Source organism: Erythrolamprus reginae, chromosome 12 (assembly GCF_031021105.1).
Source record: "Erythrolamprus reginae isolate rEryReg1 chromosome 12, rEryReg1.hap1, whole genome shotgun sequence".
Lineage (NCBI taxonomy): Eukaryota > Metazoa > Chordata > Lepidosauria > Squamata > Dipsadidae > Erythrolamprus > Erythrolamprus reginae.
Window position 1 is genome coordinate 219890 of NC_091961.1, and position 27202 is coordinate 247091.

Below are 27202 nucleotides of genomic sequence, written 5' to 3' on the forward strand. Positions count from 1 at the left end.
GCTGCCCGTCAAGTGACTGAGGAGAACAGCTGGATGGATGTTCCTTTAAGCCCGGGCAGCCATGTTGCTCAGTGGGGCGGAGGGGGCAGCCATCATCCCCCAAAACGGGGGAGGGGGCGACTATGCAAAAGGGGGGGTGGGGGGTGTTAGGAGAGAGTTCCGAATTTGCAGCCTGACACGGAGTGGGGGGCTTACTCTCTGTGTTCAGTCAGGAGGGAGCAGACACTTGGGGCAACTCTGAGGCTGTTTGGGCATCAACGCCAAAGTTCATTCTCCCTCATTGTTTTAAAACCATAAAACTTAATATTCACTTAGTCTCACACGCTACTTGCAATGTGCAGAGAGAAAAGTAGTAGACACCTTAGCAAAAGTAGGAATTGGTATTAAAACAACTAGGACCCAGATCAAGCGGAATAATTCCTTGATTTGAAAGCATGTAAATCTTCCTCCCTCCCCTGCTCCTCTGGCCTCCTTCCAGCTGCAGGGAATCCACTTTTGGGATCTCTCTCCTTTGAGGAGCTGCACAGAGCTGCTCTCAAAGATCCCTCTTCTGCCCACTGTTAACATTACCCCAAGTGAATCACTAGGGAAAGCCCCCCATCCCCCACCGTTGTTGGTTCCCCATATTGGAACTGTTACATTTCTTAACAAAACAATTTGTCCACAGTTTCACTATTGCTTTATTTTTAATTAATTGCCCTTCTGTCTTTTCAACCTATTTTATTTAAGAGATAAGCTGTTCTTTGGAAGGGAAGCCAAGATATATTTTGAAAATGCAAACCATGGAATCCTACAGTTGCATGGAACAAATCCCCTGTTTGGAGCAGAACCCAATGAATATAGGCCCGATGTGGCTGTCCAGTTTCTGTGTGAATGGAAGCCAAGAGTCTCTCCAGGTTTTCCAGCCTCCAAACACCCCCCCCCCCCCCCCAGACACAGTGTTCTCTGCTGCTTATTGTCTGGAGATTCAGCCTCTGGCTTTAGCTTTATGAAACTGCCCGGTTTCATATATTTGTTAGCCGTGTGGGAGCAGGAGGCAGTGTGCTCCATGCTACCTTGAGGTCCGGAATTGACTGCAGGTGTAGCCCTTGACTTACAGCAGCCCACTTAATTTAATTCAATTTAATTCAGTTTGGCTTCTATGCCGCCCAATCCCGTAGGACTCAGGGCGGCTTACAACAATACAAAAAACAATACAATAATAAAAAGAAGTCGAACAACAATAATGACCCCACCAAACAAACATAATTCTGGCACCTCTAATGTTAATTTCACGGCCTCCCAGGCCTGTTGACAAAGCCAGGTTTTAACAGCTTTTTGAAAAGCCAGTGACAGTTTAGTCACAACGGCACTGGGAAAAGTGACTTTTTACACAACTGTTGCAGCATCCCACATGGTCATATGGTCTAAATTCAGATGCTTGGCAACAGGTTCACACTTATGAGGGCTGTGGTGTCTTAGGGTTGTGTAATCAGATTTTGTGGCCTTCTGATCAGCAAAGTCAATAGGGAATCCACAGTCACGTAACGGGGTGACCACTGGTGAGGACTCTCCGTATAGTATACATTTACGAAACAACTACTACCACTGCGTCATGGCAGTTACTGCCGTACCAGGTCAGGGCCAGCTTTCCCCCCAGAGCTTGGACCTTCCTGTTGAGGTATCAGTGTTATGGTTTTAATTATAAGATTTGTGATTTAATGTCCTTCCTTCCTTTCTTGACATCAGGAGAGCTGAAAAGTTAATTAAAGATTACAGTTAACGACCTAGATTTTAAATGCTGTGCTTGATTGGAAGGTTGTGTCCTATTCTTTACCGTATTCAGCCTTACGGGTTTATACACATTTCCACTTTGTTCATTTTCATTGCAAAAGTCTAAAACAGAAGCGGTAAAATAACCACCAGATTATTTTCAGGTTTTGTGTACAGTTGCCAGGAGACAGAATACAGGGAGGGCAAGTCAATTTAGGCTTAGAAGAAGTACAACAATGCCGTTGAGAACTAGTCTTTCAGCAGGGTCGGCGTCACTGATTCATAATGCAGTTAAAAGTTAATATTTGCACATTTGAGAAAAATTAATTTGGATAAAACTGTTGTCCTATTGGTAATATTGCTCCTCCTACATTTCTAGGGGCTGGTTACAGTTCTCACACTGAAATCGTGTCAAGATCTAGAGACTCTCTGGATTTGCATGCAAAATAAAGAAGGTTCTGTCATTAGAATTGGGGTGATCTATAGGCCTCCAGGGCAATCCGAGGAATATGACGACAAGATGGTGGATGAAATTACCCAAATGGCAGTAAAGGGAGATATTGTGGTTATGGGTGATTTCAACATGCCTGATGTTGACTGGAATATCCCCAGTGCCCTTACATGCAAAAGTAAGAATATAGTAGAGGCCTTTACAGGAGCAGCTCTGGCACAGCTGGTTAAGACACCAACTAGAGGGGAGAATATTCTAGATTTAGTTTTTACGAATGGGAATTGGGTTTCAGATGTCAAGGTGGGAGAAAATTTAGGTTGCAGTGACCATCTATGTTTGTGGTTTGATGTAAAAACTCATTGTGAGCAATCCTATAATGCAACCAAAGTATTGGATTTCAGAAAAACAAATTTTAATGCAATGGGAGAATATTTAGATAATGAATTAAAGGGGAGGGATAAAATGGCAGGAGCGAGCATTCAGTGGACTGTATTAAAAAAGGCCATCTTAAAAGCCACTGGACTGTATGTAAGACAAATAACTAAAGGTAAAAGGAAGAAGAAACCGCTATGGTTTAGCAATGATGTAAGGGCTATAGTCAATGAAAAAAAGGCTGCCTATAGGAGGTATAAAGAGTCTGGAAGTATAGCTGATAGGGAGGTGTATAAAATGAGACAGAAGGAGGCGAAACAGATAATATATGCTGCTAAAGCCTCAAAAGAGGAAGAAATTGCCAAATCTGTAAAGAAGGGGGATAAAACCTTCTTCAGATATATTAATGATAAGAAGAAGAAAAACTGCAGCATCACGAAGCTTAGTACTGGGAATAATACATGCATTAATGGGAATAAGGAGATCGCTGACCATTTCAATAGCTACTTCTGTTCAGTTTTCTCAAAAGACACCTTACAAAATAATACTATAGAGGGATATAACATTGCTTCCAGCTGTACGGATTCAGCTCCAGTGATCTTAGAAGCCGATGTCTTAGAAGAACTTGAACGATTAAAGATAAATAAGGCAATGGGTCCAGATGGCATCCACCCCAGAGTTCTTAAAGAACTCAGATCTGTCATTGCTACCCCCCGACTGATTTGTTTAACCAATCCTTGTTAACAGGAGAAGTTCCTGAGGATTGGAGAATGGCCAGTGTTGTGCCTATTCACAAGAAGGGCAGTAGAGAAGAAGCTGGTAACTACAGGCCAGTTAGCTTGACAGCAGTTGTAGTTAAAATGATGGAGACTCTACTCAAAAAGAGGATAAATCAGCACCTAAAAAACAATAACTTATTAGACCCAAATCAGCATGGCTTTACTGAAGGCAAATCGTGTCAGACTAATCTCATTGAGTTCTTTGACTATGTCACAAAGGTGTTGGATGAAGGTGGTGCCGTGGATATTGCCTACCTGGACTTCAGCAAAGCCTTTGATACGGTTCCACATAAAGAGCTGATAGATAAATTAGTGAAGATTGGACTTAATCCCTGGATAGTTCAATGGATTTGCAGCTGGCTGAAGCGTAGACATCAGAGAGTTATTGTTAATGGCGAGTATTCTGAGCAGAGACAGCGGTGTGCCACAAGGATCTGTTCTGGGTCCTATTCTTTTTAATATATTTGTGAGTGACATAGGGGAAGGTTTGGTAGGGAAGGTTTGCCTATTTGCCGATGACTCTAAAGTGTGCAATAGGGTTGATATTCCTGGAGGCGTCTGTAATATGGTAAATGATTTAGCTTTACTAGATAAATGGTCTAAGCAATGGAAACTGCAGTTTAATGTTTCCAAATGTAAAATAATGCACTTGGGGAAAAGGAATCCTCAATCTGAGTATTGTATTGGCAGTTCAGTGTTGGCAAATACTTCAAAAGAAAAGGATTTAGGGGTAGTGATTTCTGACAGTCTCAAAATGGGTGAACAGTGCAGTCAGGCAGTAGGGAAAGCAAGTAGGATGCTTGGCTGCATAGCTAGAGGTATAACAAGCAGGAAGAGGGAGATTATGATCCCACTATATAGAATGCTGGTGAGACCACATTTGGAATACTGTGTTCAGTTCTGGAGACCTCACCTACAAAAAGATATTGACAAAATTGAACGGGTCCAAAGACGGGCTACAAGAATGGTGGAAGGTCTTAAGCATAGAATGTATCAGGAAAGACTTAATGAACTCAATCTGTAGAGTCTGGAGGACAGAAGGAAAAGGGGGGACATGATCGAAACATTTAAATATATTAAAGGGTTAAATAAGGTCCAGGAGGGAAGTGTTTTTAATAGGAAAGTGAACACAAGAACAAGGGGACACAATCTGAAGTTAGTTGGGGGAAAGATCAAAAGCAACATGAGAAAATATTATTTCACTGAAAGAGTGGTAGATCCTTGGAACAAACTTCCAGCAGATGTGGTAGATAAATCCACAGTAACTGAATTTAAACATGCCTGGGATAAACATATATCCATCCTAAGATAAAATACAGAAAATAGTATAAGGGCAGACTAGATGGACCATGAGGTCTTTTTCTGCCGTCAGACTTCTATGTTTCTATGTTTCTAAATCGGCAATCTTAGAATATTTATAAATGCTAACACATTTGCTGCTATAATTTCCCTGAAGAAAAATAATCTCAGGCGTGTTGTCCACCTCCTGTGGCACTGGCCTTTCCTGAACCGCAAATACCGTAGAAAACCGTTTTAAAAAGGGGCTCGTCCCTCCAGGGGGCTTGCAGACCGGCCTGGGATGCCTGCAGGCAGGTAACTCCGGAAAGGCAGCCGTGCGAATCAAGGGGCAAAAGGGAATTGCAGCCTGCCCCTAGGGGAGGGGAGGGGGGCCTTCTGGGATGAGTGGCAGAAACTCTCCAGCTTCACAGCCCACCCTCCGAATTGCAGGCCCCCTTTGTGCAGGGGAAGAGCCACCTGCTAGGCTCCTCCACACAAGACAAAGACGTGTGTGTACCTGCCTCCTGGACAGCCCTGGGTCTGGCCTCGGAATCGCAGGCACACGCACACACACACACACACAAGGGGTGGAAGAGAGGACATATTTGGGGGGCACAGGTGGGGCGTGTAAATGATGCAAACAAGGCACCTCCTTCATTCCTTCCCAGCAAATCCAAGTTGGGTTAAACTTTTATTCCCTCTTGTTAGCCTTGTTTGATGGGCCGAGAGGGAGGACTCCGCAGGGCCAGCTCAGTGGGGTTGGCTCGCTGCCGCCGCCTCTGCCAACTCACTGCCACCAATTCCCTGCAGGGCAACGCCAGACAGCCAGTTCACCAGGGGGACAACGTGCCCTGGCAGCCGGAGGGAGAGCCGGGCGGGCGGGTGGGGCAGGAGCAAGCAAGCAGGGGGGCAGAGCTCAGAGCAGTGGAGAGGGCGGCAGAGCCGGGTCGGTGGCTGTACGCACAGGGGGACAGAGCGCAGAGTGGGGGCAGCAGCCAGGGGCTTCCCATTTTCATAGCCCCCTCCCGCCACTGTTGTGCTGAACTCCAGGGCCAGCCAGGGTTTGGAGGGGCAGCGGGGGGGGGCAGGAGGTGGCAGCCAGGCACACCCCCACCATCACCACTGTTGGGAAGTCCAGTCTCGGTGAAGTGGCCACAAGTTGGCAGGAAACGAGAGGCAGAGGAAGAATTTTAAAAACCAAAAGCATTAACTTTTAGCTAAAATTTAAAGTGATGTAAATTTTACCGACTCATATTTCCATATACATATTGCCTGTCTGAAATTCCCTTTTTCCCTCTCTGTCCATGCCACACAACTCTCTTTGCTTTGCCTGCACTTTGAGCCAGTGTTTGGTGACCGGCTGAGCTCTCCTCCCGTGAGAAAAAGAATGGCCAGAGACGCGGGCCATTGACTCCTCCTGTGGCACAAGAGACCCGGCGGCGGCGGCGTTCCAGTGAGCTCACTTCCTCACCAGGGTTGCCAAGCAGGGAAGGCAGCTTCCCCCAGTCCGCTGGGCCGCCTTTCCTAGGCCGGCCTTTGGCTCCCGGCTGGGGCTGCGTGGTGTTTTCCCCTGCCACAAGCAAATGTTATGAATACAGACAAAATGTAGGAACTTTGGGGGAAAGCGACCGTGTCGTACTTGAATTCACCATAAGGCAGGGGTGTCAAACTTTCCCCCTGCGGACATCACTCCCTGGTCATTCCTGCCCCAATTTAGCGAAGATGGAACAGTTGCAATACGTCTTCTCTCTCTCTCCTGTTTTTCTCTGAATGGATGGAGGGAAGGAAGAGGAGGAGAGAAAGAAAGGTGGAGGTGGGAAGTGCGAAAGACAGACTGATGAAAAGGAGTGAAAAATGGTACTAAACCGGATATTGGTTTATGATTGATTGATTTAAAATATATGTACACGTATATTATCGATATACTCTAAGATATGTGCATATAGATGTGTGGAGGAGTTTATGAAAAAAAATAAAAAAAACTTTTTAAAAAAGAGAAAAGTTGTAATACATCACGTGATGACAATATGAGGCCATGAGTTTGACACCCCTGTCCTATGGGCCACTGAACCAAGCCAGACTAGTGTTTAAAACTTTAAGACAGGGGACGTCAACAAACTCATTGGGAGGTTATGAGTGGAAATCCTAAATAGAAAAACAGTACAAGACTCTTAGAAAACCTGAAAAATGATATAATGAAGGCCCAAGCAAAAACAATGCCATAGAGAAAGAGGAAGCAAACACATATGATGAGACCAGCATAGTTGCGCAAAGAGTTCTCTGACAAATTGAGGACAAAAAAATATGTATAGCAAATATTTTTTAAAATTGAGACAAGAGCCCATATCTAAAACAGAATCCCAGCAAACAGTCCAAATCTTCCTGGAGGGACTCGGGAAAGCTAAGGCCCACAATGAGCTAAAACTAGCCAAAACAATAACAGTTTCTTTCAATATGTTAGAGATAAGAAGAAAGTCAAGGAAATGCCCAGCCACCATGGGTGAGGAGAAGTCACCTGCTGGATGGCATGGTGAACATCCCAGCGCACTGAAGGAACTGGCGCATGTTATCTCAGAGCCGCCGAACGCAACCTCTCAATGCTCTTACAAGACGGGGGAGCTGCCAGGGACCTGGGTCTTCAATCTACCAAAAGGGGAAAGATGGACCCAGGGAATCGTAGGCCGGCCAGCTTTGCATCGATCCCTGGGGGAGTCCTGGAAAGGGCCCACCAGCAGGGGATTTGTGAGCCCCTAAAAACAAACGAAATAATTACCAGAAACCAGCATGGGTTTGTTAAAAGCAGATCACAAAGAGAATCCTTATAAAGTGACTAAATTAGTGGACCAGCATATTTTACTAGGACCTCAGGAAGGCACAGTGTTTGGGAAATTAGTTCACAGTGTTGGTATTGTTGGACAGAGAGTAGCACCACGAGATAGGTTCTCAATTGGCTGACCAACTGTACTCTGTGTGTGTGTGTGTGTGTGTGAATGCGTGTGTGCCTCTTTGGTCTTCCACCAACCTCTTGGATGCCTTGTTTTCTCCAGGGCACCAGAGCTGCCTTTTCACTTCCATACCAGGGTGACCGAAGGCACAAGGAAATAAGTTGCAAAGCTGACCATTTGGTTGGCACTTAATTCTCCACAAAGCATTTAAGAAAGAAGAGGTGGGGTGGGCCCCCACTTTCGTGGCCTGGGGCTCCAAGAATGGCATGCAGCTTTGGGGTGGATGGTGGCTTAAGGGCTCTCCCTCTTATTTTTAATCAGGGTATGTTGCTTTTCATGGTTTTTATTTGTATACTGTCCAGTCACTTAAATGAGATGCGTGGTGTAGACATTATATATATGTTATGTGCATCTACAATGTGTGTATACACACACACACACACACACTGCTCCCATCACCACCTTGACTTTCTTAACCTCCTCTCCACGGCTGCCCCCGTTTCCAATAGGTTAATTGGTTCTCCCGTCCACAGGCCTAAATTTGTCTCCTGTGCTGTGTTTCTTCCTGCACCCTTGTCTCCTTGTAGTATCAAAACCGGCTGGTCCACTCCAGGCTATTGTGCTATTTAATTTTCTTTTGTTTTCTTTTGGGGAGGTGGCTGTTTGGCTCTTAATAGACTTGGAACCTGCTGAGCCAGCTCTACCCTCCCTCCCACTCTGGGCTCCACAATCCAGTATTGGCCCTTGTCCTTAAACAAAATAAAATAAGTGAGCTATTAACCCACTTGGTTCAGCGACAGTTCCAAGGTTGTTCCTGATTATAACCACAGGAAGGAGGAGGAGGAGGAGGGAATCCTTTCAAGGCTACTGACTCAAGTCCTTTGGAATAAGTTCTGAAGCCGGCTTCTTCTTCCAAATTTCTCTTCAAGAGGTTTTCCAGAAAATTATGTGGACCAAGCTTTTTAAAGGCAACGTTTTGTAAACCTGAGGCTTGGGATGGAAACGGTCTCTTATTTTTGAGAGAGGGGCATTGTGTCACTGTCTCTGTCTGCAGGTTCTGTTCCGCTTTTCAGGTTCTGCACGTTGGTTTGTGCTTCAGAAATCTGGGACAAAAGCAGCTTGGACGATAGATCCTGTCCTGGGAAGACAGGCTTCCCTTCTCCAGCTGTTCTTACCCCAACACCACTGCCGCCTCGGGGGTCTTGCCTACTAATTCACAGTAGAAACCAGTGCTCCCCAACCCTTCTGGGGGTGGGTGGGAGGGAGGGGGAATGGCGCCACGCAAGGCGGCAGTTGAAGTGGGGGCAGGCCCCTTTGCAGAGTGGGCAGGAGGCAGTCACACGCAGGCGCAAAGCCCCATTTATGGGAGGGGTGGGTGTACCCGCCACTTGCACAAATGGAGCTTCAACCTGTGAGTGCCTGCTGCTTGCACAAACGGACCAGTGCCTGTCCAAGGGCTGCGTATTGGAGACACCCCCCCACCCCGATACAAGCTGCTTTCCACCATGTTATGATACACACACACACACACACAGAGTGACCGCTGATGCTAGGACCCTAATGAAGATGGAAAACTCTTGTTCAGATATTGTGGTTTTGCATCACACACACACACTCTTGGTCAGGCTAGGCTGCTGTGAAGGCCAGGGATGTCCTCCGTCCAGCTCCCATTTTAGGTCCGAAGGGTCTCCGGTCAGTGCCCTACACAGGGCTGTGGGGGGGTGCCATTGCCCTGGGGCCGAGAGGTGGGATTTGCGGAGAGGTAGAGCTGGCGGCTTGAAGCTGTTCCTGGGCTTCTTCCCGCTCGCCTCTTGTTCCAGGACAGGAGCCAGCTGCTCTCTGAAGCTCTTCTTGACCCCAACACCACCACCGCAGGAACCCTGGGGAGGAAGGACGCAGCATCTTCTTCATCCAGGCCAAAGCCAAGCGTGCTCAGGGCGGCAATTCTTCTCTCAGAAATACACCTCACATACCTACTTCTCTTAACCATCCATCACAGGAATTAGCCTCCAGGCCCTTTATCGTCTTTGGGATCTCAAGATCTTTTTTGTATCGTTGTGACCAGAACTGTACGCACCATTCCAGGTGTAGCCTCACTTGTGAGGTATAAACTGGCATTGTCACGCCTTGTGATCTTGATGCCATCCCTCAGTTGATGGAGACCAGGACTGTGTTGGTCTTTTTGGAAGCTGCGGCACACTGCTTATTCCTACCTAAGGGATGGTCCGTGCCTGGACCTCCCACCCAGTTATCACCCCTGAGCCAGGTGCTACCTGTTCTGTGCGAGTCTTTTCCTGCCCAAGTGCAGACCCTTCTTTTTCTCACTTCTGAACTGCATCTTGCTGGACTGGGTCCAATGCTTACGTCTGTCGAGATCCCTCTGGTTCCGGAGCCTATCTCCTAAAGTATCAGCTATTTCCCCCTGCATGGCGCCATCTGCAGATTGAATGAGTTGCCCTTCTATTTCACCACCACCACCACCACCTCCGTCCAGCTCCTTGACAAAAATGTTGAAGTAGTGGGCGAAAGAGAGGACCTTGGGGAACCAGGCCGCCTGCTTCCCTGAGGCCCATTTGCTGGGTGCAGTAGTAGATCAGCCAACTTGCAAGTCCATCTAGTGGTGGTACTGCCCGCTCCACATCATTCCACTTTGCCATCAAGTAGGTGGTGGTGTACTTTATCAAATGCTGAAGTCCAATGATATTATGTCCACAGCATTTTGTTGGTCCACTAATTTAGACACTTTATTAAATAAGGTAATAAAATTTAGCAGGCATGATCTGCTTTTAACAAACCCGTCGCAGCTTCTTGTCACCACCTTGTTTGCAGGGGCTCACAAATCCCCTGCTGGTGGGCCCTTTCCAGGACTCCCCCAGGGATCGATGCAAAGCTGGCCGGCCTACGATTCCCTGGGTCCATCTTTCCCCTTTTGGTAGATTGAAGACCCAGGTCCCTGGCAGCTCCCCCATCTTGTAAGAGCATTGAGAGGTTGCGTTCGGCGGCTCTGAGATAACATGCGCCAGTTCCTTCAGTGCGCTGGGATGTTCACCATGCCATCCAGCAGGTGACTTCTCCTCACCCACGGTGGCTGGGCATTCTCATTATTAATTCCTTGCCTCTTTTGACTTGCAGACCTGCTTTATCTCCCTCGGTGGTCTCTTGATGGGTCGGGCTATTTCTTTCCTTTGCCTCCAAACAGTTGCAAAGGAGGAAATTAAGCCCTTTCGAATTCTTCCTGCTCCCCGTTTCCCTCTTGCCACCTGCTGCCATTAGTGGACGTTGTTTCCTAGTTTTCCTGACACTCTTCTCCTTGCAGATTCGGGCTATTTGCTAGTGTTCTGCTTTGTGCAGATTCGGGCTATTTGCTAGTGTTCTGCTTTGTGCAGATTCGGACTATTTGCTAGTGTTCTGCTTTGTGCAGATTCGGGCTATTTGCTAGTGTTCTGCTTTGTGCAGATTCGGACTATTTGCTAGTGTTCTGCTTTGTGCAGATTCGGGCTATTTGCTAGTGTTCTGCTTTGTGCAGATTCGGACTATTTGCTAGTGTTCTGCTTTGTGCAGATTCGGGCTATTTGCTAGTGTTCTGCTTTGTGCAGATTCGGACTATTTGCTAGTGTTCTGCTTTGTGCAGATTCGGGCTATTTGCTAGTGTTCTGCTTTGTGCAGATTCGGGCTATTTGCTAGTGTTCTGCTTTGTGCAGATTCGGACTATTTGCTAGTGTTCTGCTTTGTGCAGATTCGGGCTATTTGCTAGTGTTCTGCTTTGTGCAGATTCGGGCTATTTGCTAGTGTTCTGCTTTGTGCAGATTCGGACTATTTGCTAGTGTTCTGCTTTGTGCAGATTCGGGCTATTTGCTAGTGTTCTGCTTTAGTTGTGTCTCCTGCTTCCCATTTGTTTTCTTTGATCTGATCATCCCACCACTCATCAGAGAGCTCTTTGTGCAACCGAGCTGGTCCCACGTAGGTCCCCCCCCCCTTTATCTCTGGTGTTGTTTTTGCTTGGACGTTCGTTGTCTCATTTTTCAGGGTTCCCAGCATGTTGAGCTCTTTCCCATCCACGGAACCCTTCCTCTGGGTTTGTGGAAGACAGCAAAGCTCTAAAAGTCTAAAGCCCCATTTATCAGAACCTACCATGATGAATTCAATAGGACACGGTCGCTCTTCTCCAAAGCTCCTATAACTTCTACTCCATCAACCATTTTGTCCCTATTAGTATTCCTACTTTCGCCTTTGGGGTGTCAGCTGGACACTTCAGGAGCCTCCTTGAGATCCCCCTCCTTGCAGAGTTTGGCAGTTTTGGCAGAGTTCAGAGTTTTAACTGGAAAGGGGAAGAACCACAGTGCCGTGTCTTCCAGCGTTGCTCCAGGGATGCAAGAACATGATCCCGAACCCAGGTATTCGACTCTAGTGAGGCTTTTTTCATTTTCCTCACTTGAAGATTTGGGCGGCCCTGGCTTCTCTTAAGTCGTGATGAATGCTGACAATTTTTCTGACCTTCTTCTTCTTCATGGATTTGTACTTGCTCATGGATGGTGCTTCCTGCTCTCCACCTGACTTTCCTCTTTGTGACTTTGGGAATGCTTGCTAACGCTTTCTCTTTGAACTGCCCCCCTCTCCCGCCGCATCCCCAACCCCCCCCCAAGCAAAATATCTGGGCGTTTCTCAAGGGCACATAAATGGGCACCCTGCCTGCCGGTTTCATTTTGGGGAGGTGCCGGCTGATGTGGTGGTGATCAAAGAGCAGCATTTTTTCTCTTGGGGGCTGGGAATTGTCCAGGGACTCTGATCTTGCAGCTGCCACTCCAATGGCTTCAGACGGGGCCAAGCACATGCGGTTGGGGGGGGGGTGTTTCCAGAGGGGATGGGGAAGTTGTGGCACATGTGCCGCAGCTGCCACACAGAACCCTCTCTCGGGGCACGGGAGCCGTCGCCCACCTCACCCATGGCTGCGCACTCCTCCTGCCGGCCAGCTGCTTTTGGGGGGAATCTGCCATGCATGCACGGAGAGCGGGTTGCATGCGGGAAATGCGCACGCGTGCATGCATGGAGGTGGGATCACGTGTGCATGTGTGGGGGCAGCGCAGGGGGTGTGTGGGCCCGGCCCTTTTTCAGTCCCAGGAGGCTACAGAGTCCCAAAATGGGGTGGGGGTGGGTTATGTGTGAATGCACAGGGGGAGGGGTTTGCGCGTGCATGCAGGGAGTGCAGGGGGCGGGGCTGTATGTGGGGGGGGGTTGTTGTGTGTGCATTGCATTATGGGTGCTGGCATGCACACGTGCACACTTCTATGTGTGTGTGATGAGAAGAAGGGTAACCGTGCCAGTTGTGGGGTTTTGCCTGGAGCGCTTTGCAAGACAGGAGGGAGGAGCTGGGAGAGACCCCACAGCTTCAGCCCCGAGGCTCCCTCAGCTGCAGAGGGGCCGGGAGTTGGCCAGTGCAGCTGCAGGGACAGTCCGCCGTGGCGTGAATCCCAGACCGGTCAAAGGGCTGCTGACCGGAGTGGCCCAGCACTGCCAGCGCCTCTCGCTCTTCTGCACCACCAGTGGCAGAGGTGGCCCAGGTGTTTGAAAGCCCCTCGTTTCCATCTCTCAATGCGGAGAGGGGGCTTCATTTCGTAGCAGTCAAGGGGAGCTTTGGACTGTGGGTGCAACTGTTGGGTGGGTAAGGCTGGCGCCTCCCTGCCCGAAGAACTCTGCCTTGCCACCCGAGAGAGCAGCCGAGGGCCCTTCTCTTGACCTAAGGCCAAAGCCCCCCCCCCCGTCCCCGTCCTGGCCCCGAGCTGAGACTGGACTGGGCTGCCTTCCATGCGGAGCCACTGCTGCCTTCTCAGCCCCGGGAATGTGATTGGAGGCTTGGCTGGGAAGATGGCTGGGTGGAGCAATTCCCCAACTCGGGGCTTCCACCTCGGAGCAGAAGGAGCAGATGTGGGCTCGGCCTGGCCAGGGGCTCCTGGAGCCGGCGCTTGCAGATGGCCGCCGCTGGGGCCGAGGCGGCACCGAGGGGCTCCTGGAGGCCGCGCGGCGCCGGGCTTTGGGGAGCGGCGGGCTGGGGCGGCGGCGCGGGCCTTCCTCCTCGGAGCCTGCCGGGGTGTGGCTCCCTCCCCTTCCAGGGGGAAGCCCGTCTTCCTGCCTCCTGCAGCAGGCCAGCCCGCTCCGTGCAGTACCGCAGCCATCCGGGCGATCTACGTGCAATGGGCGGCAGGCGGCATGGCCCCCACAGCTGTTCGCAGAGGGGAGGGGGGCCTCTGGGTTGGCTGAGTCCCTAGACCGGCCCCCCCGCCGCCCCCGCTTCGCCAGGCGGCTCCGGCAACCGTAAGTGCGCCCTTACCCCGCCCGCCGCCTCCCAAGATGTCCGCCCGCCCGCCCGCCGCCTTTGTGTCCCCGGAGCTGCTCCGGGAAGGGCCGGCGCGGGGAGCGAGCGTTGGGCCGGATGCGGCCGCCGCCCAGAGCCTCGCTCGCCCGGCCGGCCGCCCTCGGGCGGAGGGAGCAGAGCGGGCTGGGCCAGGGGGCGTTGGGCGACCCGGCCTCCCCCCGGGAAGGTCCCGCCACAGAGGAGGCGCCGCTTTCTGGAACCGCGGGCGGGCGGGGGGTCCCGTCGGCGGGGCTGGCCCTCCTTTTATTCCGGCGGGGGTCGTCCGGCCTTGGCTCTTTCCCCCACCGGTCCTCCGCGCGCCCTTGTTTCCCGGGAGGGTCGGGCGGGGCGGGGGAGACGCCTCTTTGTCTGGCGGGATGGGGGGGGGGAAATCCGCCCCCCCTTCGCCAGAGCTTTGTCTGCAGCGGAGAAGGGGGGGGGAGGCTCGGGGGGGGGGAGTTCTTTTTTTTTGCCGGGACGGGAGAGGGCGATGCGCGGCACAAAGGCTCCGAGAGCTGCTGCTGGGTTTGCAGGAGGAACAAAGAGGCAGATCACAAAAATTACAGCGTATCCAACAGATGTGAATAGTGACTTTATGTTTACTATATAACAATGTTTAAAAATCGTTCTCGCTCAGAATTAATGCCGTATTTCGTATTGATTTGCAACTCTAGGGCTACAAATGCTTCATTGTGTTGCCAGATCTGATGTCTAGGCTGCAATTTTGTTGCAGCTAAATGCATCGCTACAACAGCCGTGAGATTTGTTCCTGCCTTCTCTGTTTTGGGATGAGGCGCAAGGGCTCAGGGGGGGGAGAAAGGAGTGGTCTGGAGGGGCAAAGTCCTGGAGCAGCTCCTGCAGACTTCAAGTGCACAATTCAAAACTTTTCCAGGCTGTTGTGTACAGAGTGCAAAGTGGCATTAGATGAAAACGCAGTGTGTGATCTATTGTGCAAGCCATCTTTTGTCTACAGACTGAGTTTTCATGGAACATTCAAAGCACATGTAAATTGATGTGCAAATGCGAAACCCTTTGTGCACTGAGCCTGGTAGCACATTTTGGGAAATAAACAATAAGGTGACATTGTAGGCTTCCCCACAAAGTAGAACTGTGACCGCTAGGTGTGACCCAGGTGGACAAATCATGACTTTGAAGAATGTTCCTGGTTTACAGGGAATTTCAAAAGCAGTTGGATTCCTCCCAGGGGGGGGGGCCTTCTTGGAGCATGGCCGTGGGGGGTCAGTTGGTGGAACCCCTTCATCTTGGATCTGTCCATTCAGGTTAGTTTTGCTCCCGTTTGAATCCCAGTCCTTGAAAGGGAAGAGGGTGGGTTTCCTCAAGTGGGGCTTGGAGTGGGGCCTGTCAGAATCAGCCAGGGCTAAGACTTAGGTTTTCTCAGAGTGGGGCCTGCTATGGGGAAATTGTCTTGGGGCTGCTGCTTTCCAAATGTTCCTAAGTGGGCTCTACTTGGGCAACTGGTGAAATGGCCAAAGTGGCAGATGAAATCGGGGGTGAGGGTGGGGGGGGTTGAAAACCAAAGTCATTGGGAGGAGTTACAGAATAATATTCAGCTAAAGGGCAGATATATTTCATTTGGGCACAAATTCCTTCATTTATAGAGGGAAGACATTTGAAGTATCTATAACTAATGTATCTCACATTGTAGTTAGCTCATTCTGAGTGTCAGGTCTGCATGTAGCATCTGTGAAAAAGGTGAATTCCGTTTTGGGTATAATTCAGAATGGGATTCAAAACAAAGCTACAAGGACTGTAGTGCCTGGAATATGTACAATTTTGTTGTCCATGTTTGAAAAAAAGGATTAAAAGACCTGGAACAGGTTCAGGAACAATCAAAATTTGGGGGGATTCTAACAACTTCCCTACCACAGAAAGACAGAACGTTGGACATGACTGAGGTATATAAATTTTCCCATGGCCTGGAGAAAATTGATGAGTTTTTCTTCCTCCCTGCAAACATCAGGGCAAGGACCAACAGTGAAGTTGATTAGAAGTAAATTTAGGAAAAAACAAAACATTTCACCCTGCACAGAATTAATCTGTAGAATCTATTCCCACAAGATCTGCTGGTGGTCGCTCAATTGGATGGCATTAAAAAGGGATTTTGTCAGGAGACAGTGACCTAAACGTGCTTTTTCAAGAGGCAACTGGACTTTCTTTGGTTTTCCTTGAAGGTTTTCGCTGCAAGGGATATAAATCCTTCCATCCTCCAACATTCACTCAAAACCAAAGAAGCTCCTGGGATGAGAAGGGAAACGTCTTCAAGGACAAAGAAAGTCCAGTTGCCTCTTGGGACAACTGGGACAACTGTAGGGCTGAGAATCTCCATAGACAGGGCACCATGAGTTCTAATCCCACCCGAGTCGTGACAGGTGGCTTCTGGCTGGCCCCTCTCTTTCGGCCTAACCCCCTCCTCCTCCTCCTCCTCGCAGGGTAGGAGTTGTGGGCGATGGAGAAGGAGGGGGAAGAAGTATTAAGCATGTTTGCCACCTTGAATTTTTTATAATAATAAAGGTGGCATAAAAATAAATAGATTATTAATAAATTGCACAAATTCACAGAGCTTGAAGAATTGGGATCCGCCCGGCTTAGGGGGCAGCATTCCCTGGAATCCCAGTTGCAGGAGAAGAGGGGTGGGGGAGAGAGGCCTTTTCTCCTTGTTGATAAAGCACTTTGAGAAACAACAGCTGGTCAAGAAGCACCCCGACTTCAGCCGTGCCGTCCATCCCCTCCCTGAAGTTATGGGGTCCCTTCTGTCAAGGCCCTTCACTCCAGGTGGGATGGAGCTCCCTCTTCAGCTAACCGGCCAGTAGGGCCTCCTGCTGCCAGGGGTGGTGGTGATGGGGAGGCCGCTTGCCCCTCCTGGTGTGTTGAGCCTCCTCAAGGGCGACTCCCTCTCTTGTCTGCCCTCTGCTTAATTCTAAGCTCACAAAACCCTTACGTCATGTACATAGCCCAGTGTGCATCTTAAGTAACAGTTTTGTGTTACTTTTGGCATTGTGGACACCTCTGTCCTTCCCAAACTCCTCCTCTGTGAGATATGGAAGTCGCTCTTTCTCCAAGGTAAAAAAACCAGGCAACAGTGACTTTTTGGCTACATGGAGAAGAGACAAATGAGACTGGATGGAAAAACTAGACATTTGGCTTCCTTACACTGAACAAATCAACAGCTGGGAAAGCCCGACTTTTTCTCACGACTGAACTCTCTTCCTTCATTCTTAATATATGGGCTCCCTGCTCTGTGGGTGCTATAATTTCCTAACAGTATAAATTTGCTGGGAACCCCACCGCCAGAACTATTTTTTTCATTGGGATTAGGATTGGGCCACAAATATACTATCATTAATAGTTTATACAGCAAATATAACAATAGTTGAAAGTTTTCACTGAAAGAAGCAATTACATGTCAAAGTGCATTTTAATGGATGAACTGGCTTAATTTTGCATAATTCAGGACTCCTCGAATTAGGAGTCGCAAGCAGATTGGATGGCATTGTGGAGTGGGGGTAGGGGGTTGCTCCTCCACAGAGAGTGAGAGCTCAGCTGGAACTTATTCCAGATCTATCTGGATAGACCAGCCCCCCGCTGGTCCAGGTCAGGTGAAGACAAAGGCCAGGGCAAGATCTGATAGGCCTCCAGGCCTCTGGCATGTACTTTTGCACATCTGCAGATTCAGCGGAGGGACTTGCCTCCAAACTGTGGACTCCTGAGAGTCCCGCCTGCAGGAGCACTGGGTGAGTCAGAGCAGGAGGGTTACCTGGCCAGTTTATCAGGTACGTGCAATTGTGAAATTGTGTTTGGAAAAGTGGAGAATCCTAAAGGGAAAAACAAGAAGCATGGGAAACTCTGAAAAACGCAGTCATAAAAAGCCCAGTCCAGAGCAATACCACCGAAGAAGAAAACCAAGACATTCAAGAATAAAAAGATCTCTCTGAGAAGCTGAAAGACAAAAAGGATGAGCACGGAGGCTGGTTATCAGCCGGTGGCCAGAACATGCCAAGATGAAGTCAGGAAAGCAAGGGAGGCTCGCTACAGAAATAGTCAAAGATAATACACAAAGTTTCTTCCAATGCATTCAAAACTTCCTCTTGTGGAGAGTTGGGTTTCGTAGTGGAGCACCTGGTTAGCATGGGTGTTTTTCCTATACACTTGCATTTCTAGTTTGCCATTGTGATAAGCATCTTTTAATGTTGAGTAGCCGTGGTCTAAAACATTGTTGTCTTTAGTGAGGCAGCTTACATGCTGAGGGTACCTTGGCACTTCCTGCTTAGATTATCACTGTTTATAACCTCCTAAGACGGGGGTGGGCAAAGTTGGCTCTTCTATGACAGGTGGACTTCAACTCCCAGAATTCCTGAGCGAGCATGTCACAGAAGAGCCAACTTTGCCCACCCCTGCCCTAAGACAATGAGTAGGGGGCCTGGATATCTCCGTTCAGTCCACAGGGTTTTGTCTGCTAAAGTCTGCAATGAGTTATTTATGCCTGTATGGAGTGATGTATAGACACCAACTAATATTGAATGAAGGGAACACTCATGGGGCATGAATGTGTCTGCAACTAATGAACAGTGTCTCAAAGTCCCCATCACAAAATGACTTTTCTGTAACATTTTTACATCAGTGATCGTTAATATAGAAGCAGATGCTCCCTCCTTTTTAAAAAAAGAAGAGAAAAAGACCTTTTTTAAAATCCCTGTTGTGCTTGGATAAGCTGAGAGGCAGCTGGTCCATGCAGAGCGGGGGCAGTTTGTGACCCTCAGTTTGGTTTGTGGCTGCCCGACAGTTGAAGACCCTTGGAGAGTCCTCCGTCATGTTTTTAACAAGGGATCCGGTCAAAAGCTCTTCTTTATGTTGCTGACTATGCAGTGAAGGCCATGAGAAACCTGGTTGGGATTGTGAAAGCGACAAAGATGCTCATAGCAGTAGCAAGAAACATGGTTTGAAATTGTTGCATAAAATAGTTCTCTGGCCCTTGATGCATGTTAACCTTAAAGGTTCACCCACCCTCCACACAATGGTTTCCTCTCTGCTTGCCCCTCCCACTTGAGAGAAAAGATCTCAAGCCCTTTCAAGTCACAGAAGACTGGAAGGGTCCCCCCACAAGCTTCTCTTAGGTGTCTCCCCGCAGCACCTTGGTGGGCACAACAGGCTCCTTGTGCCACTGATATTGGCTCGCAGTATGAGCCTCTCTAGTTTCCCAGCACCCTTGTGCAAAAGATTTTTTAGAATAAACAAAAGCCAGCGCGTTGGTCAGAGCCTGAAATAGGATTCCCAGGGACAGAAGGTTCCTTTTTTGGTGGCAGCCAGCTTTGGGCCTCGAGCTGAAGTAGCAATAGCCCTTAGACTTATACGCCGCTTCAAAGGGCCTTACAGCCCTCTGCGGGTGATTTACAGAGTCAGCACGTTGCCCCCAACAATCTAGATTCTCATTTTATCCACCTTAGAGGGCTGAGTCAACCTTGAGCTGCTCAGAATCGAACTTCCGAACTGTGAGTTAGCCTGCAGTATTGTGTTCTAGCCATGGCGCCCCCAGCGCTCCTGAGAATGACTGTATATGCAGAGAGACACATGAGCTGACGGGTGCTGCTGCTGCTGCTGTTATGGGTGGCACCAGAGTGAATTGTTCAGGTGAAGCTGGGCAGCTGTTCCAGAGGCAACCCAGCCAGGCCATATTTGCCTTCCTGGGGAAGACCATGCGTTGTTATTTGCAGAAAGAAGATCGAAAGTAGAACATAGAATGACAGAGTTGGGAAGGAGATTGGAGGTCCTTGGTCCAACTGGCAGGAGATCTTACACCTTTGTGGACTTTCTTTGCACTTGACGGGATGAATACAGAACAACAGAACAGAATAGTACAGTTGGAAGGAACCCTGAAGTTCCACCCGGTCCAATCGAAGCTGGAGACCTTATAGCATTTCAGGCAAATGATTGTCCTTAAAAAAACCTCCAATGATGGAGCAGCCACAACTTCTGGAGGCAGGGTGTTCCCCTGGTTGATTGTCTTTCTTTTTCTAGCTTGCTTCTCTCTTTGTTTAGTTTCCATCTAGTATTTGCTTCTTGTCCTGCCTTCAAGACTTATCTTTTTATCTTTCTGTTTATCAGAGGCTTCTTTGGATAACCTTGTTTCCTTCTTCTTAGATTCCTTGTTTCTCTATTTTCAGTAGCATTGTGCTGAACTGGGCATTTATAATCATATTTTTCAAAGTTTCCCAAACTTCTTGAGTTATTTTCCCCTTTAAGATTTTCATCCATGGAATTCTTCCCGAGCTCTCTCTGAGATTGCTGGAATCAGCTGTTTTAAAATCTAAGACACTGGTTTGTTCTATTGCCTGTGTTTGTTTCAGCTTTCTTTCCAATATGTCATGGTCACTCTTCCCCCAATCCTCCCGCAACTTCAACCCCCTCTCTCATTTCATCTCATTCAGTAAGAATTTTAAGTCCAGTAAAGTTGACCCTCTAATTCCGCCTCTAACTTGTGGATGACAAAATTGTCAGCTAAGTTGGTCAGGAACTTAGATCTCTCCGTCTGTCCCACCTCGCAGGGACTGTGTTCTTGGAGGGGGGGGGAGAAGAGCAGGTTGGAAGCTTGCTACCTGGAATTACTAATCAAGTGTAAAAAGTGGGTAACAAATGAACAAACTGGAGTCTACTGTGAGAAAAACATCCAAGACAATAAAGAGAAGATGTTAGGAAGTGTGGTTAGACATGCTGGATGTGGCTGGCTGGGAAAAGAGAGGCACCAGGAGATCAATGGCTGGGTTCAGTCAGAAGACGGGGCAGGTCGGTTCCGCTGGCTTCAGAATAGGGGGCGAGAAGGAAGAGAGCTAAACAGCAAGGAAATAAACTTTGGACAAACCTCAGGAAGGAGCTCTGAAGGCTGAAGCAGGCAGCCCATGACACGGCCTTCCTCGGCATTTGGTGGACTCTCCTTCGCTGAAGGGGCTGGGACAGAAACGGGTGGCCAGCTGCCAGGGATGCTGACCAAGGAGTTGGACCAAATAGAAACATAGAAGTCTGACGGCAGAAAAAGACCTCCTGGTCCATCTAGTCTGCCCTTATACTATTTTCTGTATTTTATCTTAGGATGGATATATGTTTATCCCAGGCATGTTTAAATTCAGTTACTGTGGATTTATCTACCAAGTCTGCTGGAAGTTTGTTCCAAGGATCTACTACTCTTTCAGTAAAATAATATTTTCTTATGTTGCTTTTGATCTTTCCCCCAACTAACTTCAGATTGTGTCCCCTTGTTCTTGTGTTCACTTTCCTATTAAAAACACTTCCCTCCTGGACCTTATTTAACCCTTTAATATATTTAAATGTTTCAATCATGTCCCCCCTTTTCCTTCTGTCCTCCAGACTATACAGATTGAGTTCATGAAGTCTTTCCTGATACGTTTTATGCTTCAGACCTTCCACCATTCTTGTAGCCCGTCTTTGGACCCGTTCAATTTTGTCAATATCTTTTTGTAGGTGAGGTCTCCAGAACTGAACACAGTATTCCAAATATGGTCTCACCAGCATTCTATATAGCGGGATCATAATCTCCCTCTTCCTGCTTGTTATACCACTAGCTATGCAGCCAAGCATCCTACTTGCTTTCCCTACTGCCTGACCCCACTGTTCACCCATTTTGAGACTGTCAGAAATCACTACCCCTAAATCCTTTTCTTCTGAAGTATTTGCTAACACAGAACTGCCAATACAATACTCAGATTGAGGATTCCTTTTCCCCAAGTGCATTATTTTACATTTGGAAACATTAAACTGCAGTTTCCATTGCTTTGACCATTTATCTAGTAAAGCTAAACCATTTACCATATTACAGACACCTCCAGGAATATCAACCCTATTGCACACTTTAGAGTCATCGGCAAATAGGCAAACCTTCCCTATCAAACCTTCCCCTATGTCACTTACAAACATATTAAAAAGAATAGGACCCAGAACAGACCCTTGTGGCACACCGCTTGTAACCTGACTCTGCTCAGAATACTCGCCATTAACAATAACTCTCTGATGTCTACGCTTCAGCCAGCTGCAAATCCATTGAACTATCCAGGGATTAAGTCCAATCTTCACTAATTTATCTATCAGCTCTTTATGTGGAACCGTATCAAAGGCTTTGCTGAAGTCCAGGTAGGCAATATCCACAGCACCACCTTCATCCAACACCTTTGTGACATAGTCAAAGAATTCAATGAGATTAGTCTGACATGATTAGACGCTGGGGGTCCCTTCCACCCCTCTGGCTTCCTGATTCTGTGTCCCCGTCCTCCTGCTCAACACCACCGTGGGCAACAACCCCCCTCCCCAGCAATCTGGCTTTTGCAGAGAGACTTGCAAGGATGCGGGAAACAGTAACATAAAAACCAGATAAATGTCAAAAGGAAGGAAATTTCCAGGCAGACGCTGAACAAGGAAATCCCGTATCTCCCCAAGCTCCCTCTGGAATCGTCTCCGCCTCCCTGCAGTGAAGGTTATGATGATGATGATAATAATAATAATAATAATTATTATTATTATTATTATTATTTATTAGACTTGTATGCCGCCCCTCTCTGAAGACTCGGAGCGGCTTATAACAAAATACAAAGCACAAATCTAATATTAAAAATAGTTATAAGGTTGGGCATCTTAAGGTCGAGCCTTACCAGGAAATGAGCTGACCATCACGGGAGATTAGGATCTATTTCGGCCTTATTCTGGCCTCATCAGCTAGCCATACCCTCACTGGGACTTGAACTTGCACAACCTTTGCCTTGTAAGGCAGAGAATTAACCTCTAGGCTACAGTATCCAATCCCTTCAGCTCTGTACCAGGGAAGGGTTACATGGGGTTTTTTTGTGTCGAATCACCCTGGTATATTGAAGGAACATCACACACACACACACACACACACACACACACACACACACATCCTCCTTACCCATATCTCTGATGTGTCCAGGATCAAATGTCTTGGATTCATTCTTCCTAATAAAACCTTTGCTTAGGATTTTAATTGGAAAATTTTCCAGCCATTAAATCTGTGAGTGATCACAGCATTCAAAATGCCTGGAATTTCCTACATTTCTCCCTGTTAGCTACACATAAGAAACAATGAAACTGCCAGCATACAGGGATGGACCCCACACTGGCGGAGAGAAACAGCGTAAGAGCCTCACTCCTCTTCCATCGGAGAAAGACATGAGAAAGACAAGTGTCGGTCAGGAACAGAGGGGAGGTAGGGGAAGCCCAGCGCTTCAATTGACTTGGACTACACTTCTGTCTCTGCTTTATTTCTATCCCTAAAACATTCTACATAAGTCTTAAGAGTGTTGGCTATTTTCTGGAATATTAACTACGGGGCCCATATCTTATTTTCAGGATGGAAGAATAAATGATATGGCATGTATACAGGACTTGAAAAATAGGTAAATCTCCAAACGAAACCACAAGTCTCATCCTTCAGGTTATTCAGTCTCATTATAAGTTCAGCTTCTATATTTGTTTCCAAACTTCACTTGTAAGAATTTTAAAGCAAATAGCAAGCAATAGCTCTGGTGAAATGGAGCTGCTGGCTTCTTACACTGCACTGGAGTTGCATCCTGTTGTCAACTTATGTGACATGCGGATAAGATTGACCCAGGACCCTGAAGCAGCTGCAGGAAGAGCTCAGAGGCAACCTGGGGGATGGGTGGGGGGGGGGGGTTGAGCTCCTGAAAGTGGGCGGTGGGAGCTTTGGCATTTGCTTTAGCAAAGTCCTTTAACTCTTTCCCTACCCGAGCGGTGCTGCCTCCCTCCCCCTCCCCCTCCCAATGGGCCTTCCTGGGACTTTCCTGTGGGTCTCTGAGCAGCTGCTTCCAGCTGTTGTCAGTGAAAGTGTTGATGGGGGTCCTTTGAACCCGGCTCTGGCAAGGGTGCCTTTGAGCACTAGGTCACGTGTAACATCCTCAGAGGACTTCCCTGAAATCCCAAAATTAAATAAGAAATATTTTAATGGCCGAATCACGTTATTGTGATTATGGATCCCTACGTGGAATCTGATAAAACTCATAGACGCCACTTATGAAAACTTATATTTGAGAGATTGTTATCCGACCTGATAAGTAACGCAAGGAGGCGAACCTACTTCGTGCCCCCCCCCCAGAACCCCTGTGAGCCTGGTTGGGCTGGGAGTCTCCCAAGGGCCTAAGGCAGGACTGCCACTCACCCACACTACTTCCTGGTTTCTAGGCCAGCATCTCAATCACCACCTCTGGAATTCTCTTGGATGTTGTGGTGGTGGTTTCATGAAACGGTCACTGTTGGGCGGGTGGGGGGGACCTCCGAGACTATGGAGTTGCAGGCTCGGGAACTAGGGGGTCAAAATGGGCTGATCGCCAGTCCACAGAAATGTAGGCCACTCCATTTGATCATTTTAAAAATGCTGCCAGTGTTTTGTAGAAAAGACGAAAAGGAAACCACCATTTTCAAACTAATTTTTTTTTTCCTTTTTGTGATCTCCTTTCCAGACTGGTCTGGGCAGCAGTTCGGTTGATGGACCCAGAAGAGGCCACATGGACAAAGAGCCACTTAGCCATGCCGAAGAAGGGGAGCTGAGCGAGGGCCTCCCAGCCGGCCTGGCCAATGGCAGAGGGAGGGCAGCCTCGGCAGGGGGGGGCATGCTGATGAATCCCGGCATGTGGCTTGGCAGCCCGCACACCGAGCAGGGGGTCACCTGGGAGAGCCCACCTGCCGTCCGGAGTCAGGGAAGCTCCTCTGCTAGCAATGCCAACTTGGAGGACGCTCAGAACTTGGTGGCTTTCTCAGCAGCCGCAGAGGCTGCCATGTCCTCCCATGGGTTGGCCCCTCTCGCCTCCCCCTCCGCGTTAAGCATGCGGCTGTACGAGAAATTCAATGCCGAGATGAACCGGGAGGCGGAGGAGGGCCTGGCCGGGCCTCCTCCCAACCGCTGCCCTGGGATCGAGGACCTGAAGGCCCTGAAAGCTGCACTTACCTTGGCCAAGCGAGGCATGAAGCCCCCCAACTGCAACTGTGATGGTCCCGAGTGCCCAGACTACTTGGAGTGGCTGGAGAGGAAGATCCAGTCGGCCGCCCGGGAAGAGGGGAGCCGCGTGGCCCAGCCCTTCACCAGCCAGGCCCCCTCGGACGGGTGTGCGGAGGAGGCCCAGCAGGGGCCAGGCGAGCGGGCGACCCTCTGCCCCCTGGAAGCCCTCCCCCTTTCCCAAAGCGCACTGAGCATCGCCAAGGAGAAGAACATCAGCCTCCAGACGGCCATTGCCATCGAAGCCCTCACCCAGCTCTCCACGGCCCTCCCAGAGCCGGCCACACAAGGGCCCCTGCCCCCTCCTGGGAGCCCCGTGCAGCCCCCCCTCAGCTCGGCACACCACCCCAGCATGGTGCTACCTGTGTCTAGTGCTGGACTGTGCCAGAGCCACCCCTCCAGGCCTGAGGGGGGTCCCCGCCTGCCCCCTGCCTCACCCTCCTGGGCACAGGGGGTGAAAGGTGCTCAGGACGAAGCCCCCTGTTGCCTTGATCGCAGCAACGGCCACCTGGAATCGGACGGCCTCTTTCCCGCCTGCAACTTGACCCCCCTGAAAGCAGAGTTCCCCGAGCGGCTGAGGGAGGGAGCGGAGGGCCACGCCAGGGGGTGGGACCTGCACGCCAGCCCCTCCCCCTCCTCCCTGGTCAGCGACACCATGGCGGAGCTGGAGCAGCTGCTGGGCAGTCCAAACGGCTGCCTGCCCTCCATCTTCAAGCAGCCGGGAGGAATCCCAGGCAGGGCGAGAGGGGGGAAACCAAAGCAGGAGCCCAGGGACAACGATGCCCACGCCGGCTGCCGCCACTCCCCCTCTTCCAGCCCCCAGCTGTCCCAGCTCCTGCAGGAGGGCAGCTTCCACCAGAGAGCCCAGAAGGCCCTGCAGCAGCACCTCCACCACAAGCGTAGCCTCTTCCTGGACCAGAACGGGGCCCAGGGGGGGCCGCAGGAGCTGCTGCCCCACTGGTGGGCTCCCAGCACTCAGGCCCAGCTGCCGGCCAAGCAGCCCCCGGAGAAGCCGGCCAAGGAGAGGAAGAAGAAGAAGCCCGGGAAGGCTGGGCCCCTGAAGCCCTTCCGACAGCAGGTCCAGATCAGGCGGTCCCGGCAGAAGGACTCCCAGCCCCTCTTCCTGCCTGCCAGGCAGATCAGCTTGGAGGGCTGTCGGGCAGCTGCCGCGCTCAGGGACCTGAGCGAAGAGCTCCAGCCGGGACAGCGGCTCCCTTCCACCCCAACCAAGTTCTTGTCTCCAGCCTCGTTGGCCACCGGCCTGGCGGAGAAGTCTCCATTGCAGAAGCTACTTGAAAACAGAAGCCCAGCTTCCCACACTCAGGAAACCCGCCACCCCGGCCGGGAGGAGGCCCAGCGCTACTTCCCGGAGAGTTCTCCCCGTGACGCTGTGCCCCTAGCCAGGCACCCCTCTGCTCCGGGCTCCTCTGCTGCGGCCTGCTGCAGCGGTGGACACGGGGAAGCCTTCCCCTCGGCTGCCCTTCCCTTCCCCACCCAGAGCCCCGCCGCAGTGGATGAGAAGCTGGAGGAGTTCATCAAAGAATTCGAGACGGAGTTTGGGGACGGTTTTACCTTCCAGAATCCGGATCTTCCAACCCCGCTGCTTCTCCACGAAGGGCCCCTGCCAGCTCGGCCCCCGTCCCCGCGGCTGCCCCCCTCTTCTCTGAGCCAGGCTCAGGAGCCACCAGAGGGCCCGGGGGTCGTCGCTCTCCCGCCTTCAGCCCAGGAGGGTGCGCAGCCTTGGGCCGACGCTCCCAGTACGGGTCTCAAATCCTCCCTCTCCCCGGGGGCCGCGTCGTCCTTGGAAAGCCCCTCTGCCACTCGGTCCCCGAAACACGTGAAAATAGAGTCGTCTGGTGCTATCACAGTGGTCTCCACTACCTGCTTTTACTCTGAAGAGAACCAAAGCGCAGACCCAGCAGCCCTGGAGGGAACTCCCACCAAGAACGAAGAGCCCCTCACGCCAACTCTCAGCGGGTTCTTGGAATCTCCCTTGAAATACTTGGACACCCCAACCAAAAGTCTGCTGGACACCCCTGCCAAGCGTGCTCAGGCCGAGTTCCCGACTTGCGACTGTGTGGGTAAGTCAGAGACGCCCCCCCCACCCCGACCCGCGGGCTTTGCAAAAATGGAAGGAAGGTTGGCTCCCTTGGGCAGAGAGGAGGGGACGGATGGGATGAGAATGGGGAGGGACAGCCCTCCCTCCCCCATTTCCTCCACTGGGCCAGG

At 50.0% G+C, this 27202-nt stretch overlaps 1 protein-coding gene across 3 annotated transcripts in view; it reads left to right on the top strand.

Annotated features, from left to right (window-relative positions):
• Positions 1–27202, top strand: part of TET3 (tet methylcytosine dioxygenase 3) — a 57287-nt gene that overhangs the window by 1054 nt on the left and 29031 nt on the right. The window contains exons 1-2 of one of the 3 annotated variants that reach the window (XM_070765632.1): positions 13560–13886; positions 24441–27054. In XM_070765632.1, the coding sequence (XP_070621733.1) occupies positions 24486–27054 (2569 nt within the window). In that variant the 5' untranslated portion in view covers positions 13560–13886; positions 24441–24485. Of the gene's footprint in view, positions 1–13559; positions 13887–15186; positions 15207–24440; positions 27055–27202 lie in introns of those variants that run through there. The other 2 variants (XM_070765634.1, XM_070765633.1) reach the window with 2 other exon arrangements.